This window comes from Onychomys torridus, chromosome 15, assembly GCF_903995425.1.
Source record: "Onychomys torridus chromosome 15, mOncTor1.1, whole genome shotgun sequence".
Taxonomy (NCBI): domain Eukaryota; kingdom Metazoa; phylum Chordata; class Mammalia; order Rodentia; family Cricetidae; genus Onychomys; species Onychomys torridus.
This window is the reverse complement of record NC_050457.1, coordinates 50,458,250-50,478,394: the sequence shown is the minus strand read 5'-3', so window position 1 is coordinate 50,478,394 and position 20,145 is coordinate 50,458,250. Positions and strand designations below refer to the sequence as shown.

At 39.8% G+C, this 20,145-nt stretch overlaps 1 protein-coding gene across 1 annotated transcript in view; it reads right to left on the bottom strand.

Moving 5' to 3' along the window:
* Adamts12 (ADAM metallopeptidase with thrombospondin type 1 motif 12) overlaps window positions 1-20,145 on the bottom strand; it is a 253,145-nt gene that overhangs the window by 89,066 nt on the left and 143,934 nt on the right. The window contains exons 8-12 of the mRNA XM_036207207.1: window positions 9,757-9,900; window positions 8,332-8,476; window positions 7,494-7,586; window positions 6,546-6,691; window positions 1,102-1,271 (exon numbers count right to left, since the gene is read on the bottom strand). Of these exons, the coding sequence (XP_036063100.1) occupies window positions 1,102-1,271; window positions 6,546-6,691; window positions 7,494-7,586; window positions 8,332-8,476; window positions 9,757-9,900 (698 nt within the window). The remainder of the gene's footprint in view (window positions 1-1,101; window positions 1,272-6,545; window positions 6,692-7,493; window positions 7,587-8,331; window positions 8,477-9,756; window positions 9,901-20,145) is intronic.

Genomic DNA, 20,145 nt, shown 5'->3' with positions numbered 1-20,145 from the left:
AGCAAGAACTGGGGACAAGGAAAAATGATAGTTATCAAGATGTTTTGGAGACTCACAGTGGGCAAATCTTGGTAGAGTTTTCCTTTCCAGAGCTATGGACTAGAATTGTTCTAGAAGCCAAGTGGGAGATTCTTGCATCATCTCAGCACACTGGAATTTCAAAAATCTAATAATCAGAGGAAAGTTAGATTATCTGTTCTTTTTATTCCCTTGCCTATCCCTTGTTTTATTCCTTGTTCAAATAACAATGATTAGCATAGATGAAGGATCACTGACTTCATGTTCAGGAGAGAATGTGAAATTATATCTGACAGTGTGTCCAAAGCCATAATTACATTATTCAGTTCAGTTATGTCTTCATCCCTTGACATGCATCCTTACATCTTTGGTTTTACTTTCTAATCTTCTTCCTTTCATTTTTTGTTTTTTTTTTGTTTTTGTTTTTCGAGACAGGGTTTCTCTGTGTAGTTTTGGTGCCTGTCCTGTATTTTGCTCTATAGACCAGGTTGGCCTTGAACTCACAGATATCCACCTGGCTCTGCCTCCCGAGTGCTGGGATTGAAGGTGTGTACCACTGCTGCCTGGCTAACTTTCTAATCTTCTTATGCTGTGCTTCACATATGAAATGTTGACCTCGGGTACAGTAGAAATGTCTGATTAAGGCATTCTTACTATCTTGACTTTTTTGAGTTGTTCTCCTCCATATGGAATGACTTTTTTGAATGCCTTACTTTGTCTTCCATTCACAGAAAGACCTATTATACATAAACTCATCAGCTACATTGAAATTATTCCCACCCCATCTGTTCTGAATATCTACTGAAATTACATTTGGTTCCATGGGACCACCAACAAGCAATGAGTAACTAAATTTCTGCATGTCTCATTTATTGAAAGCGAGGCACTATGTTTGAAGGACATCACCTTTATCTCCTACAGAGAACTGGACATATTCAGCCTTCAACATCTAGAGGTCAGCTTGAGCCAGTCAGTATAACTGCTTCTACAATTGAGAACCCCTGATAGTGCAGTTCTCTCTGTTGACCTTTGCAGGGCTTCTGTGAAGCTCGAGGTCTGAGATTCATGTTGAAGGCCCCTTACCTGCATTAAACACTGGGAACCAGCGATAGAACTCATTTTTGTAGGGGACAGTGTCAAATTCACTGCACTGCATCTGCCGGAAAGTCGGGGTGTCGGAGCGGCAGGGGTGGACATTGCACAAGCGATAGCGTTTCCTTTCTCCGGTGCAGTATTTCCCTCCAAACTTCGGTCTGCAGATGAAACAGACAAACTGCTCTTTGAGTTTCCCGAGAGCCAACCATTTCCTTTATGACTATTCCTTGTCAGACCATTCCTGTGTCTGACCTAAAGAAACAGATAAAACCTTCCAATTACATACTGTTTGGAGGTGTGTATGTTTCACACCAGCCTTTCAGTCCTAATGTTCTTGTTTTTAAATTATATATATATATATTTTATTAATATATATATTATATATGCCTGCTTTAATTATATATATGTATATATATATGTATATATATACATATATATATATATACATATATATATATATATATATATATACATACATATATATATATATCTTTCCAACTGTAAAATCCTCAGGAAAACATATATGACCAAAACAGAAACATCATTTTCCTTTCAACATCTATTCCTTCTCTGATTCCTTCTTTGTGATAACAATGGCCAGATTGCAGAATCATTCATATGTGGCCAATCTCGGACCTAGCTACCAGCTCTTTGCATTTACTTATTTGTTTGTTTTTGCAACCAGATCTCATTATGTACTCCTGACTGGCCTGAAACTTGCTAGGTAGGCCAAGCTGGCCTTGGTCTCACAAAGATCTGTCTTCACCCTCCAGAGTGCTAAAATCAAAAGCATTCACTGGGAATGCTTGGCACATGCCTTTAATCCCAGCACTTGGAAGGCAGAGGCAGGCAGATCTCTTTGAGTTTCAGAACAGCCAGAACTGTTACACAAAGAAACCTTGTCTTGAAAAACAAACAACCAACCACCCACACAACAACAACAACAAAGACATTCACCACCATGTCCAACCTATAGAGTTGTATTTTTATGTATTTTTCTCTTAATTATTTAGCTACCAGACCAGTCTGACTGTTGCTCCATTCCTTCATTCCTCTGTTCCCTTTGTCCATTGAAAACAAATACAATCTGTGATGCACAATGTTGTCTGTATACTACTAGGTTATCTTAAGTGTATTAGTTTCTTGTTTAAAGATGTTTAGTATCACTCAGCAGCTGGAAATCATGTCAATAAAGTCTCAGATCTTGAGACTGGCACTCTGGGCTTTTGTGGTCCTACCTTAACTGACTCTCTCAGTCTTACCTTGCATAGTCTTCTTTATATACTTCTCCCTATGTCCTAGTGTTTCTCTGTGCCTCTGCTGAACTTCCTTCCTCTTGAGTTTTCACATATCTAAATGCTGTCTATTCTTTGAGGACCAAATAAATGCTCCTTCCATCATAAATCCTTCCTGGACTCCAACCACAAGTGATCTCTTTCTCATTTTAAAAGACACTCCACATTCTAACTGTACTTACTGGATTTTTCTTGAAGGTAGTCCTTTAACGACTGTCCAACTTCTAATTCCTCTATGTAGTGCTGTGAGCACAGTGACATCTTAACTATTCAATAAAGAAGTAAATTAATCTTATTTATAGATTTGCCACCTTTTATTTCCTTTGTAGCCCATGTGGGGATATGAGAACCCCTCAGTCAATATCATGTATAAGGGGAGAAGATGGTGCATCAAATCTGCTCTCAGAGAAGCAGAGGGCAGCTATATATCTTTTAAAAGCTCCAAGGTGACTTATTTCACCTTCTTACCTATACCTTGCTGTACCCCAGAGTGATACGGTGACCAACACTGTAGTGTAACATAATGGGGCCAAAGATGAGGGCTCAAATCAGCTTAATTTTCTAGCAGTCAGATAAATCTAAACAAGCTATCTTAATTCTCTGAGTCTCAGTTGTTTTTTGTTATGAAATGAGCATACTGATCTTTATTTTGCAAAGATATTAAAGGTTCGATGAGACAATGCACATAGATATTTAATAGAGTAGTAGATAGTACATGCTAAGAATTGACAACACAATACATTCTTTTAGAGATCGTGAATACAAACCAACATGGAAATACAACACTGTTCTCAACACTGTGCTGTGAGGAAGACAGAATTAGTATATAGTCAACACAATTCCTGTGATTCCTTGAAATTTACAATGTTGTCAAAACATTAAAATAAATTGTAGTTGTGAGCCTAGCCTTTAGTGGCTGAGCCATCTCTCTAACCCTTAATAAACCTACATAAGAAGTGAGAATTTTTTTAAAGATTTATTTATTTATTATGTATACAGTATGTATGACCAGAAGAGGGCACCAGATATCATTACAGATGGTTGTGAGCCACCATGTGGTTGGTGGGAATTGAACTCAGGACCTCTGGAAGAGCAGTCAGTGCACTTAACCTCTGAGCCATCTGGCCAGCCCCAGAAGTGGGGAATTTTAACATAATAACCAAGTATGCATGACCATGAGTACAACAAAACTCTGGATAGGAGAGAGCGCTAAGTGGAAGTGAGGCTGGCTAGAAAGAGTTCTTGGAACGGAGAGACCTAGAGAACAGTCTCAGAGAAAAGGTGGATTTGTGAGCAGGAGAGATGCAAGTACATGCTGGAAGCAAGAGGTGTGTTTTCCCAGCTGACAGTGGCTGTCTCAGCTAATCTGCAGCCCTGAGAGACAATCCCACAAGTCTAGTCATGTTCTTGTTGTCTTTGACGTTCATGAGAATCACTCTACTCCCATCCCCATCTTTCTCAGTGTTACTTGAGCTTAGGGCAGCTCACCTAGCAGGCCTTTCATTCATCTCTTCCTTGTAGGAGGTACTAAGAACTGTCCTTAACTTCTGAGGTCATGCTAGTGTCCGTTCAATAACAGAGACTCTGTGATTTGGCACCTGTCCATCATATTTCCATTCGACAAATATTACCAAGAGCCTCGTATGAGCCAAACTCTGCCAGTACCCCTGTGATTGGTCTCATGTGACCACTCTCAAAGGTAAGGTCAGGAAAAGTACCCAGAGAAAAATAATTTTTTTAGACAATTGTATATTAATTGTGATCAAAGAAAGCTTCCAGCGTTAAGTGGGTATAGCTGGCTCATACACTAGTCTGACTGTGTGACTGGAATCACAGAGATCTTTATACGACTTGTTCCTTGTTGTGGAATATTATTTTAACTAAGTATAGACGTGTTAGCATTTGTTTATGCTGCAGAATGTTACTTTAACTGTGTAAAAGTGTGTTACATTGATTTAGGTTACCTTTGTTTCATGATGTAAGGATATGTATTTAATTATGTAAAGATGTGTTGCATTTGTTTCACCTTGCCTGCAAAAGGCACCTGATTGAGCTAATAAAAAGCTGAATGGCCAATAGCTAGGCAGGAGAATAGATGGGACTGGCAGGCAAAGAGAATAAATTAGAGGAGAAATCTAAGAGGAAGAATGAGAGAAGAGAACAAGGGAGAAAGAGAGAGATACAACCAGGGCAAGAAGCCAGGCAGCCACCAGCCAGCCAGACATAAGAAGCAGTGAAAGTAAGACACACAGAAGGAAAGAAAAGTAAAAAGCCCACAGGCAAAAGGTAGATAAAGAGAAACAGGTTAGGTTAAGTTAAAAGAGCTAGCCAGAAATGAGCCTAAGCTAGGCTGAGCATTTATAACTAATAAAAAGTCTCTATGTCATGATTTGGGAGATGGTTAGTTGCCCAAAAGAAAAAAAGCCTGCTATAGTTCCCATTGACAGTGGTCTCAACAAAATCAAGAAAATTAATTATGGCATCAGATGTTATCACTCACCCAATAAGACTGAGCAATTGCAGCCTTGGAGATGGGCTTTAGGATATCTTATCCTCTAACATTCAAATAGGGAATCATTCTTCAATTCCTCAGCCACATCTTACCTTCTCTGGAGACTAATATGTTACTGAACATCTTCCCAAATTTAGGGAGATGGCTGAATACATACCACAAGTCTCAGAGAAAATTATCTATATTTTCTATCTTTAAAAGCACACTTCTGGCCAAAATGATAAATATTTTCTCTAAAAATAAAGTACTATATAAGAAAGTCCTGCTGTTGAATTTTTGAAGTAATACAGTTTTATTGAGGGACAAAATTTTAAAACAATTATATCATCCTTCCTTAAGCAAATCTTTATATTTGTAAGTGGTGACCTCATAAGTACCACTTATTTGTAATTTATTATATAATAGGTAATATATTAAGCTACAGATATTAAAATCTAATTCTTAGAAAGACACACTTTATATATAGCAAAAAGTATGCATATATAACACATGTACATATGATATATATATTATTTATATTTATATATAAATATAAATATTTATATATATGATATATATATATATATATCTCACTATGTTTATTAAGCAAAGGGGACGATTAAAATTTGGAACTTAGATACTGAGAGGCTTTATATTCACTTTTATCACTTGCTTTTAAAAAACATGACTCTTACTCTTCAAAGCAAAGGTAAGTCTAGGAAAAAAGAACTGTAGTCTAGTTTCCACTTCTAAAATATATCAAATGCATCCTTCAAAACTGTATACTTATTAAGAGCACTAGCTGCTCTTCCAGAGGTCCTGAATTCAATTCCCAGCAACCACATGATGACTCACAACCATCTGTAATGAGATCTGGTGCCCTCTTCTGGCCTGCAGCCATACATGCTGTATACATAATAAATAAAATAAATCTTTAAAAAAATTGTATACTTAGAAACTTGTATGTGAGTAAGTAGTGAAATCAAGATTGCAATATATTTAAGAGCATGACAATTTAAACTTAACTCACACACATATGTAACATTATGAGTTCATTATATGAAAATATTGAATTAAAAAATAGAAAGTGAATTATGAAATCCTTTACAGACCATTATGGATCCTAAGATTCATAAAAATATGTTGCTAGGATGTTAATATTGATAATTAACTTCAGAACTGTGCATGACCATTTTACTACTTACATGAGGGATGAATACTTTTATGTAATTGTGCATTCACTGTGATTGAAACCCACCTATAAGCATATTAACAAAACTGAGTTTAATGAATCTACTTCTTACTGATAGAGTGTAGTTATCTGGAAGGCTCTAATTGAATAAGCTCCCAAAGGCTTCTGTATAGATAGAATGTTTAAAAGAAATTTTCTGATACATTTAAAAGAAGTTGGCTTGGTTTCCTCCAAATGATGGAATAAGCTTACTTGTCAGCTAAGACTCCAATGCCAAGTTAAAACATATTGAGACAGACGTCCTTTTTTCCACCCTGAGTGAATCCTCTGGGTCTTTTCGCCTTTGAGAAGTGATCCAATTTCTCTCAGACAACTTCAGGAATGGCGTTCTGCCATTCGAGAAGAGTGTCCCAGCGCGGACAGAGAAAAGAAAGCAAACCATGCCAGGCCTTACTCAGGGTTGTTGCAAAGCCTCTCCGCACTCTGAGCTCCTGCCCCACAGGTCCTGGAGCAGTGGGACCAGGGGGACCAGCGTCCCCAGCCTCCAGGGATGCTCTCTGGTTTCTTCCCCACTGTGATACACTTTCCAGCCATACACCACTGCAAAGAGATAATGATAGGGGAACATGTGTCAGGAAGATTCCATAGCAAGCAGATCCAAAGGCTTTCTTAGCCTGAACCCAGTTCTTTCCAAGTCAGACTTCCTAGGATAATACATCAGGGGCCGCACAGAAAAGGGCTCACATACTTCCTCAATACATTTAGTTTCTAGTATCAGTGTTATCCTGTATCTATAAACTTAGTGATGGATGGTGCCAAACTCAAGCTATAAAAAGATACCCACTAAACTCCTTCTAAGTCACAGACCTACAATAACTCAAATCACCTAGTGGGTCACCATCCCCTCGGGCAGTCTGGAGGAGATCTAAAGTCTGCAAGTTGTGGCTGTAAGACTTTTCTACTTAAGAAAGTGGGCAGAACTTTAAGACATTTAGTCATGCCAAACAGTGAGAAGGAAGATTATAAAGGACCCCAATCTGATGTTAGTGAAAAGAAGCCACTCGCCTAAGCTTTTCAGTCTTGAGGGAGAAATGTCAAAAATGAAAGTTGATTAGCAAGCTCCAAAAAGACCGGGAACGTCATAGAAGTTCATCAGAGGAAGATGGGGCTAATGGTCTGCAGGTAAAGTACAGAGCTGTGCTCAGCCCTTTCTGACAGACCACCTGGTCCCTGCAAAGGTTGGAAAGAGCAGCAGAGGTGGAATAATTTCCCGTGTCTGGTCTGACTGTGTGAGCGACACTGGGTGCTCATCACAACCTCCAGGGCCTTCTTCCCGCCTCTTTCCAAGAACTCCAGGCCAAGTGACCTCCCACCTTTCTTCCTCAGGCAAAGGACACATCACCTTCTTTTCACCACAGCGTGTCCCGTCTGCAGCAGCATCCAGCTTTGAGCGACAGAAGCCTTTTACAGAGCACCACAGTGTCTGGCAGATATTCTGAAAAACAAATGTGAGATTGCACTCTGTTGCACTTTCAAATCCTGCATGGAGGTACAGCTGTAAGAAAAACCTAGTAACTTAGAAGATAAGAAGCTAACAGGAACCGAGAATTGACAAATAGGATTACATGTATCTATCTATCATCTATCATATGTATATTATTTTAAAATATATAAAGTTTTTTTTAAAATGTAGGGTAGACTGGGTCCAAGCTATAAAAGAATGTGACACAAGGACTTGGGATTGTTTCCAAAGGTTAGTTGTGACTCTAAGAACAGAATAGAAGCGTGGTTAGATTTGTGCTTTTAAAATAATGGGAACAGCATTTTGAGTAGTAGGTAGAGGGTTGGTTGGTAGTCACAGTATCAAGAGAAGAGCAGCAGAGCTGAGACAGCAGTGGTAATGAAGAAGGCAAGACTGAGATGTTGTTTAAGAGCATGATGCCAAGACTTGAAAATAACGGAGAAGAAGAGTGACTGGGAATGAGTCTAAACTCTGTAAATCACCATGGAACTGCCTCCAAGCTGCATAGGATTCTGTTTTCCACAGAACTCCAAGAAAGTTGGATCTGAGAATGTCAATGATCCCAATTGTATACTTCTGATTTGCATAAATATGAACATATTTAAAAAACTTTCATTTCCGGGCCTGGGCCTACAGTTTCCCTGGTGCTTCCTTCAGCATGCTCAGATCTCAAACCCTGCACAGACCCACCAGAGGCACCAAAAAACCCAGCACTTACTTCCACTTCCTGGCAAAACGTAGCATTGGGGCCATATTGGAGCTGGCACTGGTGATGAACATCATAAATCACTCCTGGTGCAATGACGTTGGACTTCAAACCTTTCTTTTTGGGGATATCATCAAGACAGAATCCCCTGCCTCGGCTGCAAACAAGTCAAAACAAAATACCAGAGCAGTTGCTTATGACTCTTTCCAGTTATCCAATAGACATTTTCATCATAACAATTTATTCTTTGTCCTTCCTGACAGCCTTATACTTGCAAGCAAGAGAACCCTATGGGCCTTCGAAGAAAGTTGATAGAAGCAAATGCAAATCATATCCAACAGAATACATTTCGTTGTTATCTAGGAAATACAAATTTTAGGTGTCCTGGTGAGGTTTCTATTGCTGTGATTAAGACTATGACCAAAAGCAACTTGGGAAGACAGGGATTATTATATTCTCCTCCTGTTCCTCCTCTTCCTCTTCCTCCTCCTCCTCTTTCAATAAATTTTCTTCTCATACATTATATCCTGACTGGAGTTTTCCCTCCCAGTCCCCCAACCTCACCTCTCCCCCAGATCCACCCCTCCTCCTTCTCCCTCCCCAAAACAGAGCAGGACTCTGTATGAGTCTGAGCTAGGTCCTCTGTATATATGTTACGGTTATGTAGCTTTGTATTCTTGTAAAGCTTATTGCTTCTTCTACTTCTGGGTACCATTCTATCTATGGGGGGGGGGGCAAAGGTAGAAACCTGGAGGCAGGAACTGAAGCAGAAGTCATGGAAGAATGCTTGTTACTGGCTTGCTCCTTATGGCTTACTCAGCCTACTTTCTCATACAACTCAAGACCCCCTACCCACTCACATCAATCAGTAATCAAGACAATGCACTACATACTTGCCAAAAGGCGATCTGATGGAAGTATTTGCTCAACTGAGGTTTCCCTTCCCACATAACTCTAGTAGTGTGTGCCAAGGTAACAAAGACAAAACAAAACATAGGAAGGTGGGGAAATAGACAATCGTGATTTTGTTGTTAACAGGTTTGACTGAACATTTCTGACCTGTCAGTCTGTCAGTCTCAGTAACTTAATCTAATACACACATGCATGCACACAGGCATGAGCACACACACACACACACACACACACACACACGCACACGCACACGCACACGCACATGCGCACACGCACACGCACATGCACACACACACACATTGGGACAGTATCAACCAGGAAGAAGCAGGTTGCTGCTCACTTGCCTGTGGACAGGGGGCACAGTCAGCAAGCAGATGGGGCTTCCACTCCTATGGTGCCACCATGATACTGGGAATGGAACATGAAACCAAGTCTTTCCCAGGCCTTAAGTCCACCATGGAAAACTCATTACAACGTCTGACTTAGAGACCCACGTGAGGCCACCATGAAAGGAACTGCACTTACTCCAGGAAGCGAGTGATGTACTCTTTACTGCACTTTGACCATGTCAGTGGGGTGGGATCATACTGAATTTGCTGGGACATGATGTATGGGTGCCTGCCCACAGGCTCACAGTCATTTTCTTTTCCATCATGCTGGATGCCAAAGCTGACACAAAACACAAGAACAGAAAGCAGACCGGCATTAAACAGGAGAAATTCACAGGTTCACCAAAGTGATTAAAACCCACAGGAAGCCACTTTTGCTCCAAAGGAGCTGTTTATGAAGTGAGACTTTGAAGTTGGGAGGACATAGCTAATTTTGGACCCAGAAATTCAGGGAAGATTAGTGACATGCCCCTAACCTCAGCTACATAACCGTGGGAGACATATGGAGAATTAAAAGCAAACCTCTGTTTGGCAGAAAGCCAAGCTTGTCCAGCCTGGCTCCCTGTATTCTGAAGTCAGGAGGGCAAAGCAAGCCCAGCCTGCTCTGCTGAAGCAACCCCAGTATAAACAAATCCAGTCTTCCTTTCCACTTTCATTCAAGAGAAGCAGGAAAACAGCCTGGAGGAGACTTTGGCAGAGGCACAGGCATCAACAAATGGATTTCTTTATTCCCTTCTTACAAGTCTCCAATGTCAACCTGGCAGGGAGACCTCACAGTTCAGTGGTTGAGAGGTGCAGAGGTTATGAAGATAGACAACCTGGATTGAATTTGAGCTCTGCAGTTTGATGACATTTCAGCTACTGAAACTTGCCTCATTTTTTTTTTTCTCTTCTAGAAAATGGATAGTCACCACAGTGCTAGGAAGAGATCTGAATGAAGAAAGATTTGAAAGCCACTTAGCAAGGCCTGGTCTATAAGAAGAGCTTCATGAGCAACATAAATTTAATTATTTAAAAATAATTTCCCTGGGTCTGGGAAGATGGCTCAGTAAATCAAACTCAGTAAACTCAAGCATGAAGATATGAGTTCTATCTCCCAGAATCCACATAAAAAGCCAGCATCTACGGTTCCAGTGCTGGAGATTATTGGTGCTTACTGACTAACCAGCCTAGCCTGCTTGGTGAGTTCAAGACCAGTGAGATATCCTGTCTCAAAAATCAAAATGGAGAACAAATGAGGGAGACACAGTCAACCAAATGTTGACCTCTAGCCTCCATGCACATGTACATACATGTACATATATACATATGTACACACATTTGCACACATATGTGCACATACACATACATACATACACAGATAATAATTTCTAACTTAATTTCCTTCTTTTAGGGGATAATTGTACAGGTCAAAAGTCATACATCTTGTGGAGGCAAGTGTGGTCTTCAATAGAGATCTTTGTGTTTTGAGCTCATTTGTTTCTCTCTCCTCTGGTCTCCCACTGTTATGGCGGACCAGGAAGGCAGCCCTGAAGGACCATAATATTGGACTCCCTGCCATACCAGCAGGTGCCTAGGAAATACAACCAGTGTCATTAACATTCTCCCAAGATGCCCCAGGTTCCTAAAAAACATCAGTTCCCATGGAAGTCTGGGCATGGGACATTTACAGCCTAGAGATGTTGGCTTAGCTTTCCAGATCTGAATACAGAAAAGTATAACTTTGTACTTTTCCCACCCCTCTGACTAAGAAGCTCACATTTCACTTTAATGGAATTTGACCAATATTAGCAACTCTTGCACAGAATAGACTTTGGGATTTAGAGATTTTCTTGTGTTTAACTTAGTACAGTATCAGCAACTTACTTGTGAACTTTAATCACATTCCATGAATATAAAACCCACAAAGGAACCACAGAATTAGTCTGCAAAGCTTTCACACATATTTACAAAGACAATGATAGAGTAGAAATCTCCTATACAGGCTTCCCCAGGGTGCTGCCTAGCAGTCCCACCCAGCTCATGAAGTGCTTGCTACATAATGCCATGTATTTAGTAGCTAGAAAAAGTCCTATAGTGAAAACAAGTCTAAAAAGAAATTCACAAAGAAGATATTTTTGAGATAGGGTCTTATGAAGCTCAGGTTGACCCCTAACTGAGGATGACCTTGAACTTGTGATCCATGTACCTCTACTTCCTGGGTGCTGGAATTCTGTGTGTCACCATACTTGGCTCATGTGGTACTAGGGTCAAATTCCAGGCTTCAAACATGCTAATCAAGCATTCTACCAATGAGCAACACCCCCCAGCCCCAAATGATGATCTTTTTAGTAGAGGATATTCTAATACATAAAGCTGTGTGCTTCAGGTTTAGTTTTTTGTATTTTCTTAGTCTTGAGGACTGAATCTAGATTCTTGCACTTGCTAGGAAAGCACTCAACCACTGAACTACATCTTAAGGCTTTTGCCTTTTGAAACAGAATCTTGTTATTGCAGGCCAGTCTAACTGGAACACATGATCCACTTGCTTCTGTTCCCCTGAGATAATCAGTATGCACCATTATGTTCCTAGTTATTGGTCATTCTACACTTTAAATATAGACATTCACCAAGATCTCATTTTAGTTTTCCTACATCTTTTTAGTGCATTATAGAATTTTCTCTTAAGCTCTATTCTTGTTTTATGAATGAAAAGAGGTGCTATGAAACAAATGTGCTATCTGTGTACTGTCCCCAAGCTGGTTAAGTGGTCATATGGGAGCAGTGAGTCAGTAACAGCAAGGATGAGAACACATGGGGCCAGAGTAGTAAAGGGTTTATATCCAAGGAGATATCTTCTAACCTTCAGGATAGAATCCAAAAAGTAGTTTGAAAGAGACATCCTGTAATTCTGGAAGAATCCACAGGGTGGCTAGGCTAGCTTCTTATCTGGGTCTTTGTTGTTTCAATTCCTTTAAAGTGGGTTTACTAAATTATAGGCTGAGCTTAAGTATTTTGGTCTCAGGAGTACTTTGTGGGGTGTATCTACTCTTTACCTCATATTGTTTATTCATTTGATGGTACAGTGGAACTTGAAGAGAGCAAGAGTCATGAAAGTAGGAATACACACTTTTCCAAGTCTTTCAGAAAACACCAGGTTTGAACATAGAGGGAGAAAAGCTCTATACATGAAATAGATCACAATCAGGAAGCTGCGGTGATGATATTGAGCCAATATACATACTCAACATAACCATGGTGTTTTCGTTACTAAGAACAAAATATTTTTATGCATTTTAATTTAAACATACAGATCCAAGTTTCAAATCTTGCACCTATATATGAAAGAGAACATTTAACATTTCTCTTTATTGTTGCACAAATCCTAATTGGTCTTAATAAAAAGCCAGAGCCAGATATTGGGGTAAATGCCGAAAGATCAGACAGACAAAGGAACAAGCCACAACTACTTCTCATGTCGCCAACTCCATGAATCCTCTGACTGCATGCCTCTGAGTCCTCAGCCAAGAGGGCTCTCTAGTTCCTGTCTCCTCACACCTTATCTGCCTTTCTCCACCCAGTCATTTCAATTCCTATCTCAACCTTCCTAGTGCTGTGATTAATGACATGTGTGCTTCCCAAATACTGGGGTTAAAGGTGTGTGCCACCACTGCCTGGCTCTGTTTTTCTCTTAGACTGGATCAATCTCATGTAACCTAGTGTGGCCTTGAGCTCACAGAGATCCAGATCCCAAGTACTAGGACTAAAGGTGTATGCCACCACTGCCTGAGCTCTATGTTTAACTCTGTGGCGGGTTCTGTGCTTTGATCTTCAGGAAAGCTTGATTTCTTAGATTACAAACATATTACTACACTTTATGTATCTGAGTTGCCTCACTCTGAATGATTATTACTAGCTTCATTCATTTACCTCTAAATTTCATTTTTCTTCGCAGCTGAATAATATTCTGTTGTGTGCAGGTATATTTTCATTATCTGTTCAGGAGTTCATAGGCATTTAGGCTGAGTACCCATAGAAGTCAGGGAACTAGTAAGAAGTCATGGGGGTTTAAAGAGAAGGTGGATAGAATGCATGTGTAATGGAGGCAGGAAGGGGGATGATGGAACAGGAAAGGTTAAATGAGGTGGGGTGGGAGGGCAGGGTAGAGGAGGGAGTATGAGGAGGGATGAGTAACACCAAAAACCTTTGAAAAATCTATGTGGAAATTTATTACTGTATGAGCTTCCCAAAATATGTACATATATGAAAATTTAAAAGTATATATGGAAATTAAATGGAGTTATTCTATAACAGAGGAATAATGCCTCTCCAATACACTATGACTATCAAATAAAAAGCCCAGTGTCAAATATGAGTTACCTCTTGACAAGTCATTGGTCAATGGGGTCTTTTGGATCCCCACAAATTATAGGCTATTACTACTGTTCTTGAATACCCTTCAGAACTGGATTGTAAGACCCTCCTGCTGAAGACATCATATACTGGAATCATAGGACATAAAGAAATCAAGCTGGTCCTAACCTGGAAGCTTTTATCCTACTTGTGAATGTTCATGGTGCCAGAAGGTCCTATTTACATCATCAGGGGAATAAAGTATTGAGCAATTTTACCTAGCTGTGAGCTCTGAAAACTACAATAACAACTGGCCTGGCAAGGTAAGCCCAGTGGTGCAATAGTGGCATGAATCTACAGGCATAACCAACACGCTTTCTCATTGGATTTAAAGCCCACTCTACAAGACAGAACTCATGCCTAGTTAACTGGGCCAAAATACCATGGCTGGCTAGGGTCATAGGCCCTAGGGGAGAACCCAATACTATTCTGCTAAATGGACATGGTATCAACTGCAACCTAAGTTTCTTATCTTTGTATCCATAAATTAATGCACCTTTCAACTCTCATCAAGGAAGCTTCTTCCTTTTGCAATAGATAGAATGGCAATTAGTACACAAATCTACAACAAGTCAATGTACAGAGAATAAAAGACTATGTTGTACTCAGCCTAAAATGGAACATCTGTATCACATCCTCGCCTTCTGAAAGCTAAGAGACCACTGCAGAAGAGGGAATGGAAAGATGAGAAGAGCGAGAAGTATTGAATGTTTGCAGTGAAACATTATTTGTTGGACATGACAGAGCTATTTACACATGAACGCTCAATAAGAACTATGCAACACAAATCCAGCAAAAATCTTCACATGGATTAGGGGAACAGGGGTCATGAAGTCACACATGTATCTGAGAAGCTGATGGCAGTAGATGATGAAATGTCTATTCATATACTTTGCCCATTTTCTTTTCTTTCTTTTATAAATAATACAAGTAATTTTAATTTGAGTCATTACAGCTATCAAACTGTCTAGACAACTTGCTTTGACTCAGTGAATGAATGATCTTGGGGCAGACAGTTTGATACTTTAAAAAAATTGCTATTTTATTTTTCTTTCATTTTTGACCCGTCCTGCAGGCCAGGTTATTAGGTCGGACCCAAGGAGGCACCACTTGAAAGACCAATGGGGGCGAGAGAAGAAGGAGACCAGGCGCATAAAGAAAGACAGAGTCAGTCTGAGTCGCGTCAAGGTCTCACTTATTGCAAAGTGAAGCAAGCTTATATTCTGGTGGATATGAGGGGAAGGGAGGGAGATGAAAAAATTGTAAGAAAAGGGTCAGGATGAGGTCTTTTTGGTCCAGTGCTTGAGCAACCGATCAATTAGAAAAGGGTTAGGGAGAGATCTCTTTGGTCCAGTGCTTGAGCAACCGATCAATCAATTAGAAAAGGGTTAGGGAGAGGTCTCTTTGGTCCAGTGCTTGAACAACTGATCAATCAAACATACTCCAGGAAGTTAATCTAAAAGTACATTTTGTGGTTTTTCTGGGAATGATTGTTTTGCAAGTCAATGGGTGCAGTTATGCCAGATCATCCAAGCAAGAAAAGTCAAGGCGCAGCCATCCCATTTTTGGTTCCCAACACATTTTGAAATAGTAGATTTCCAAATGCGTCTTTCTTTCTACTGGGTTTTGGTTAACCCCAACCTGACTCCATCCCTGTCTCCTCCTTATCCACATCTTGTTCTGCAACCTCAAACATTTCTTCCTTCCTATTACCCTTTCACTTCCATATCATATTTTTTAATGATTGAGTTTTTAAAGTTTCTTTTTAATATGTTCTAGACTCTAGTCCTTTATTCAAGACATGGTGTATTGTTTTCATGGGTATTCCAAAAACATTACCAAAAACTTAGTAATTTAAAGTAAGAGAAATCCATTCTCTCCCAATTCTGAAGACCAGAAATACAGAGTCAAAGATAAAGTGATGGCGCAATGGGATTAAACTTTCAGTCTCAGGGTCTATCCGTCTGGGAAGCAGAATATGATTGACTTCAAATGTTTATGCTCTATCTCATCATTTCAATGAACTCATACATCTCCTTTTTTTTTATGTGTGTGGATTCCCTGGGGTTCTCTCTACATAAAACAATCCTATATTCAAAGCAAACTTTTAAAATTTCTTCCTTTCAAACATGTATCCTCTTCATTTTCCTTGCCTTCTCACATTCACTGACACTACTATTCTCTTGAATAAAATGATGAGAATGACATATTTACCTTTTTCTGAGATTAGAAGGAATACATACAGTCTTTCATTATTAAATACAGTGTTAACTATGTATTATTTAGTTGATGTGCTTTATCAAATTAATGAGTTTCTATTCATTTTGTTTTTAAAAATGAATTTTAAAAATTGGGGCTAGAGATATGGCTCAGCAGTTAAGAACATGGGATGCTCTTCCACAGGATTCAGGTTAGATTCCCAGTACCCACAAGGCAGTTCACAGTGGTAGAATTCCAGTTGAAGAACTGATGCCCTCTTGTGGCCCTCATGGGACCAGGCATAGTATGTGGTACACAGACATACATAGAGGCAAAACAGCTGTATACATAAAGTAAAATAAAATAACAATTTAAAAGAGGTCATGAAGGGGAATGGATGCTTGAGCTATGGGGGAGATTCTTCCTAATGGACTGGGAGCAAGTGGAATTTCCCATATCCACAAGGTCCAACTGCACTTCCACTGCAGGGCTGGAGTTAGGAGGATACTCGCCACTGCCCTGTGGGGATCAAAGTCTCCAGGACTCTACGAGGCCTTTGTGGCACCACCCACGTGCTGGGTACTGACTGCTTCTTTTTGTTATCAAGTAGATGGAATTCTAGGCTTTCTACTTAAACTCTGCTAGCACAGGAGGCCAAGGCCACATTGCTCCTCCCCCATGATATGTGGTTGCAGTAAAAGGATTATTATGGTTTTTTTTTTTTTTTCTGTCTCACTGCAACACGCCTTTCAGGGTCCTTTGGAGAAAGAGAATAGGTTTATTAGCAGGGGATTTTTGTATCTGTTTTCAGGTTGCAGGCTCTATCATCCTCAAGTCTGAAATGTGAGAAAAAAGAAAAGGGAATTTATTGTGTCATTCTTTGGTTTTGTCGCTCCAGTCTTGGCTTCCTTTTAGTCTCCATCTCTCAGAATCTTCATGGGTTTTTAATACAATGGTAGGGGTTTTACACCACACATAAAAGGAGGAATAAGAAAAAGGGCATTGAGACCATCCCTTGACTCTGAATTTTGTGGAGGTGGCACTTGCCTCCTAAGTAAGCAGATGCTATTGGTACCTGCCAACATACTTACCATCAGCTGACTTCCAAATAGAAGTATTTGCATCGTTTTTGTCTGGGAGCTTTCCTCAAGGAAACATGACAATGTCCTGCCTTTTCCTACCATGGTAGGAGTAAGATGGAATACAGGCCTCTGGGAACAATCTTTGACAAATGATGTAAGGATATTTAATGTAAAATAAGTCATGTTTTTCCTCTTTGTATGGAATAGCCTTGGAGGATAATTTTTGAGAGTGTCCCTATGAAATTAAGGTACAGAAAAAGCTAAGATGATTGATCTATTATCTCCCCCTCTCTCTTGACTGTTTTCCCTGCTGGTATTTGATTACTGTATACTCATCCCTAGTCAGCTTTTGAGTGAACTGAAACACTACCTGGTTCACCCTGAAGTGTTCTTTTATTTCAGAATGCAATTTTTATTTACAAAGATTTGTTTTTAGAACCAGATCCCCATCTCTCCTGTATAATATGAAATGGAACATCTTCAAAAACACAAGCACTGGATACAGAATTTCTAAATGCATTGTCTAGCTCCGAACTAGTCCAAACTAATCCCAGTCAGTACAAAAACAAACAGTTCACCACTTCTGATAAGTAGTAAACGTGTGCATCTTTTGTCACCAAAGTGACAGACTATGCCCAGACAATCATACCAATGATTGTATCAGAACTGGGGCAAAATTGCTGCTGGGAGACTGACTTACATTTCTCTTTCTTTACATGCCAGACTGACCTTGGGAATACAAAGGATCCATTTTCTAAGCACAAATGACATTTATACATGCCTGTTACCAAGATACATCTTCTCATTGTTCCTTCATATTGGGTATATGGTTGCTAGAAGGGTTTTAAGCAATTGCTTCTCAATTTGACTCTTCATTACTCACTCACTAGAAGGTGCTATTGACACCAATGGCTCACTGGGAGAGGTCATGAGCCTCATCCCCCAACATGGCAGGATCGAGGAGGCCTGTACATTTGTACATGAGAATAACTTTCATTTTACTAAGACCAACAATTATTGCTTGGTTTTTCCAAGATTAGCATTTTGTTGTAGCTCCTCCAGATTGCCAATCATCATTTAATTACAGAAAAGTAATCTATGTTCTCTGTCTCTGAATTTTGGACAACCAAAGATATTAAAAGATATCACATTTGTCACTGGGGCTGTGTGGTGAGGGTTCAATAAATCACAGCCCCTCAGAATTTACCTGGTGCAACCTACTCATGTAACAGACAAAGGAACTGTTTAGGGTCATACTACTGATTGATAGAAAAGTCAGAACCAGCATTCACTTTTTGTAGCCATGGGGCAATATTCTGACCTTGTCATGTAGGTAAAATTATTTTGCAAAGTTATAAGCTTTATGGGCTAATGGTGACTGAGCCCAGACTGAAGAGGTCTCACCTGATGCAATACAGTCTCCAGGGTTCTTCTCAGTCTTACTCTTTTCTAGCGATACACTGAGTATGCCCAGTGTTTGTTCTTCTTTATAGAGAGGGGATCACTGTAGAAATAGTGATGGGGGCAGGCTACCAAAAGCAGCAGGGGCAGTTTAACTGTTCATGGGACTCCTCACTTTGAATCTCCTGTTAGACAATTCTCTTTGATTTGTTGTTAGCACATACACCGTCAAACAAAGCTACAAGAAGCTAAGATCTTTACCTGTGGAAGCCTTTGATGTCTGGCAAATCTAGAATCTTTCTCAAACCTTCACTCAAACCTTCTGAAACCTGACTTCCTATGATGCATCTAGTCAAAACATTTTTAAATAACTTGAATGCTCTACTAACTGGTGTGTAAATGATCTCTGAAAGTTTATAGAAGTTTTCAACTTCTTATTTAGTGTTGTCCTTTCACAAATACATATAAGACATAGGCTAACAATAATAGCATCTAGTTCATATGACTGCTGAGATCAGCTATGGCTCAATGAAAATCCGATGGCATAAATTGGAGCTCAAGAACGTTAATTTTGTATGTTTTTAGTGACATTAATAATGTCATTCCACAATCATACCAACTATAATCAGATTAAAGGACTTTCATGCTTTTCCTCACCAGGAACAGTATTTTCTCTGGCTTAAAGTACAGGCAGCTTCAGCCTCTAGTCAATAAATTGCTTTAGTAGAGACGTTATAACTTCCTGCCAATTACCCTGTAATACTCCCCACTACTGGCCCTTAAACTTATTCCTCAAAATGATCTCTTCAAAACTAGAGTGGCTCTTTCTTTTTAAGATCATTCTGTAGCTAAATCTCTGGAAATCAGATTTTTTTTTCTTTTTTGGTTTTTCGAGACAAGGTTTCTCTGCAAGGTAGTCCTGGCTGTCCTGGAACTCACTCTGTAGACCAGGCTGGCCTTGAACTTACAGAGATCCACCTGACTGTACCTCCTGAGTGCTGGGATTAAAGGATGTGCCACTATCACCCTGTAAGACAAATTGCTAAACTGTCTTATTGATAAAAACCCAGAGCCAGACACTGGGGTGAAAAACTGAGAAATCAGAGAAATAGGACAAGCCACAAACAACCTCACCTCACTGACACCTCAGTCTCCAAAGAGACCGACCTACTTGCTGTATACCTACGCTATATGCCTTTCTGTTCTGCCATCTCATTTCCTCTCTCTGCTCAGCTACATCACTTCCTCTTCCTGCCCAGCTCTGTCACATCCTGTCTATCTGTACAGCTCTCCAGACCTTTATGGTTAGTGCTGGGATTAAAGGTATATATCACCCATACATGGCTCTGTTCCCAGTGTGGCCTTCAACACACAGAGATCCAGATGGGTCTCTGCCTTCCCAGTGATTGGATTAAAGGTGTGTGCTACTATTGCCTGACCTCTGTGTTTAT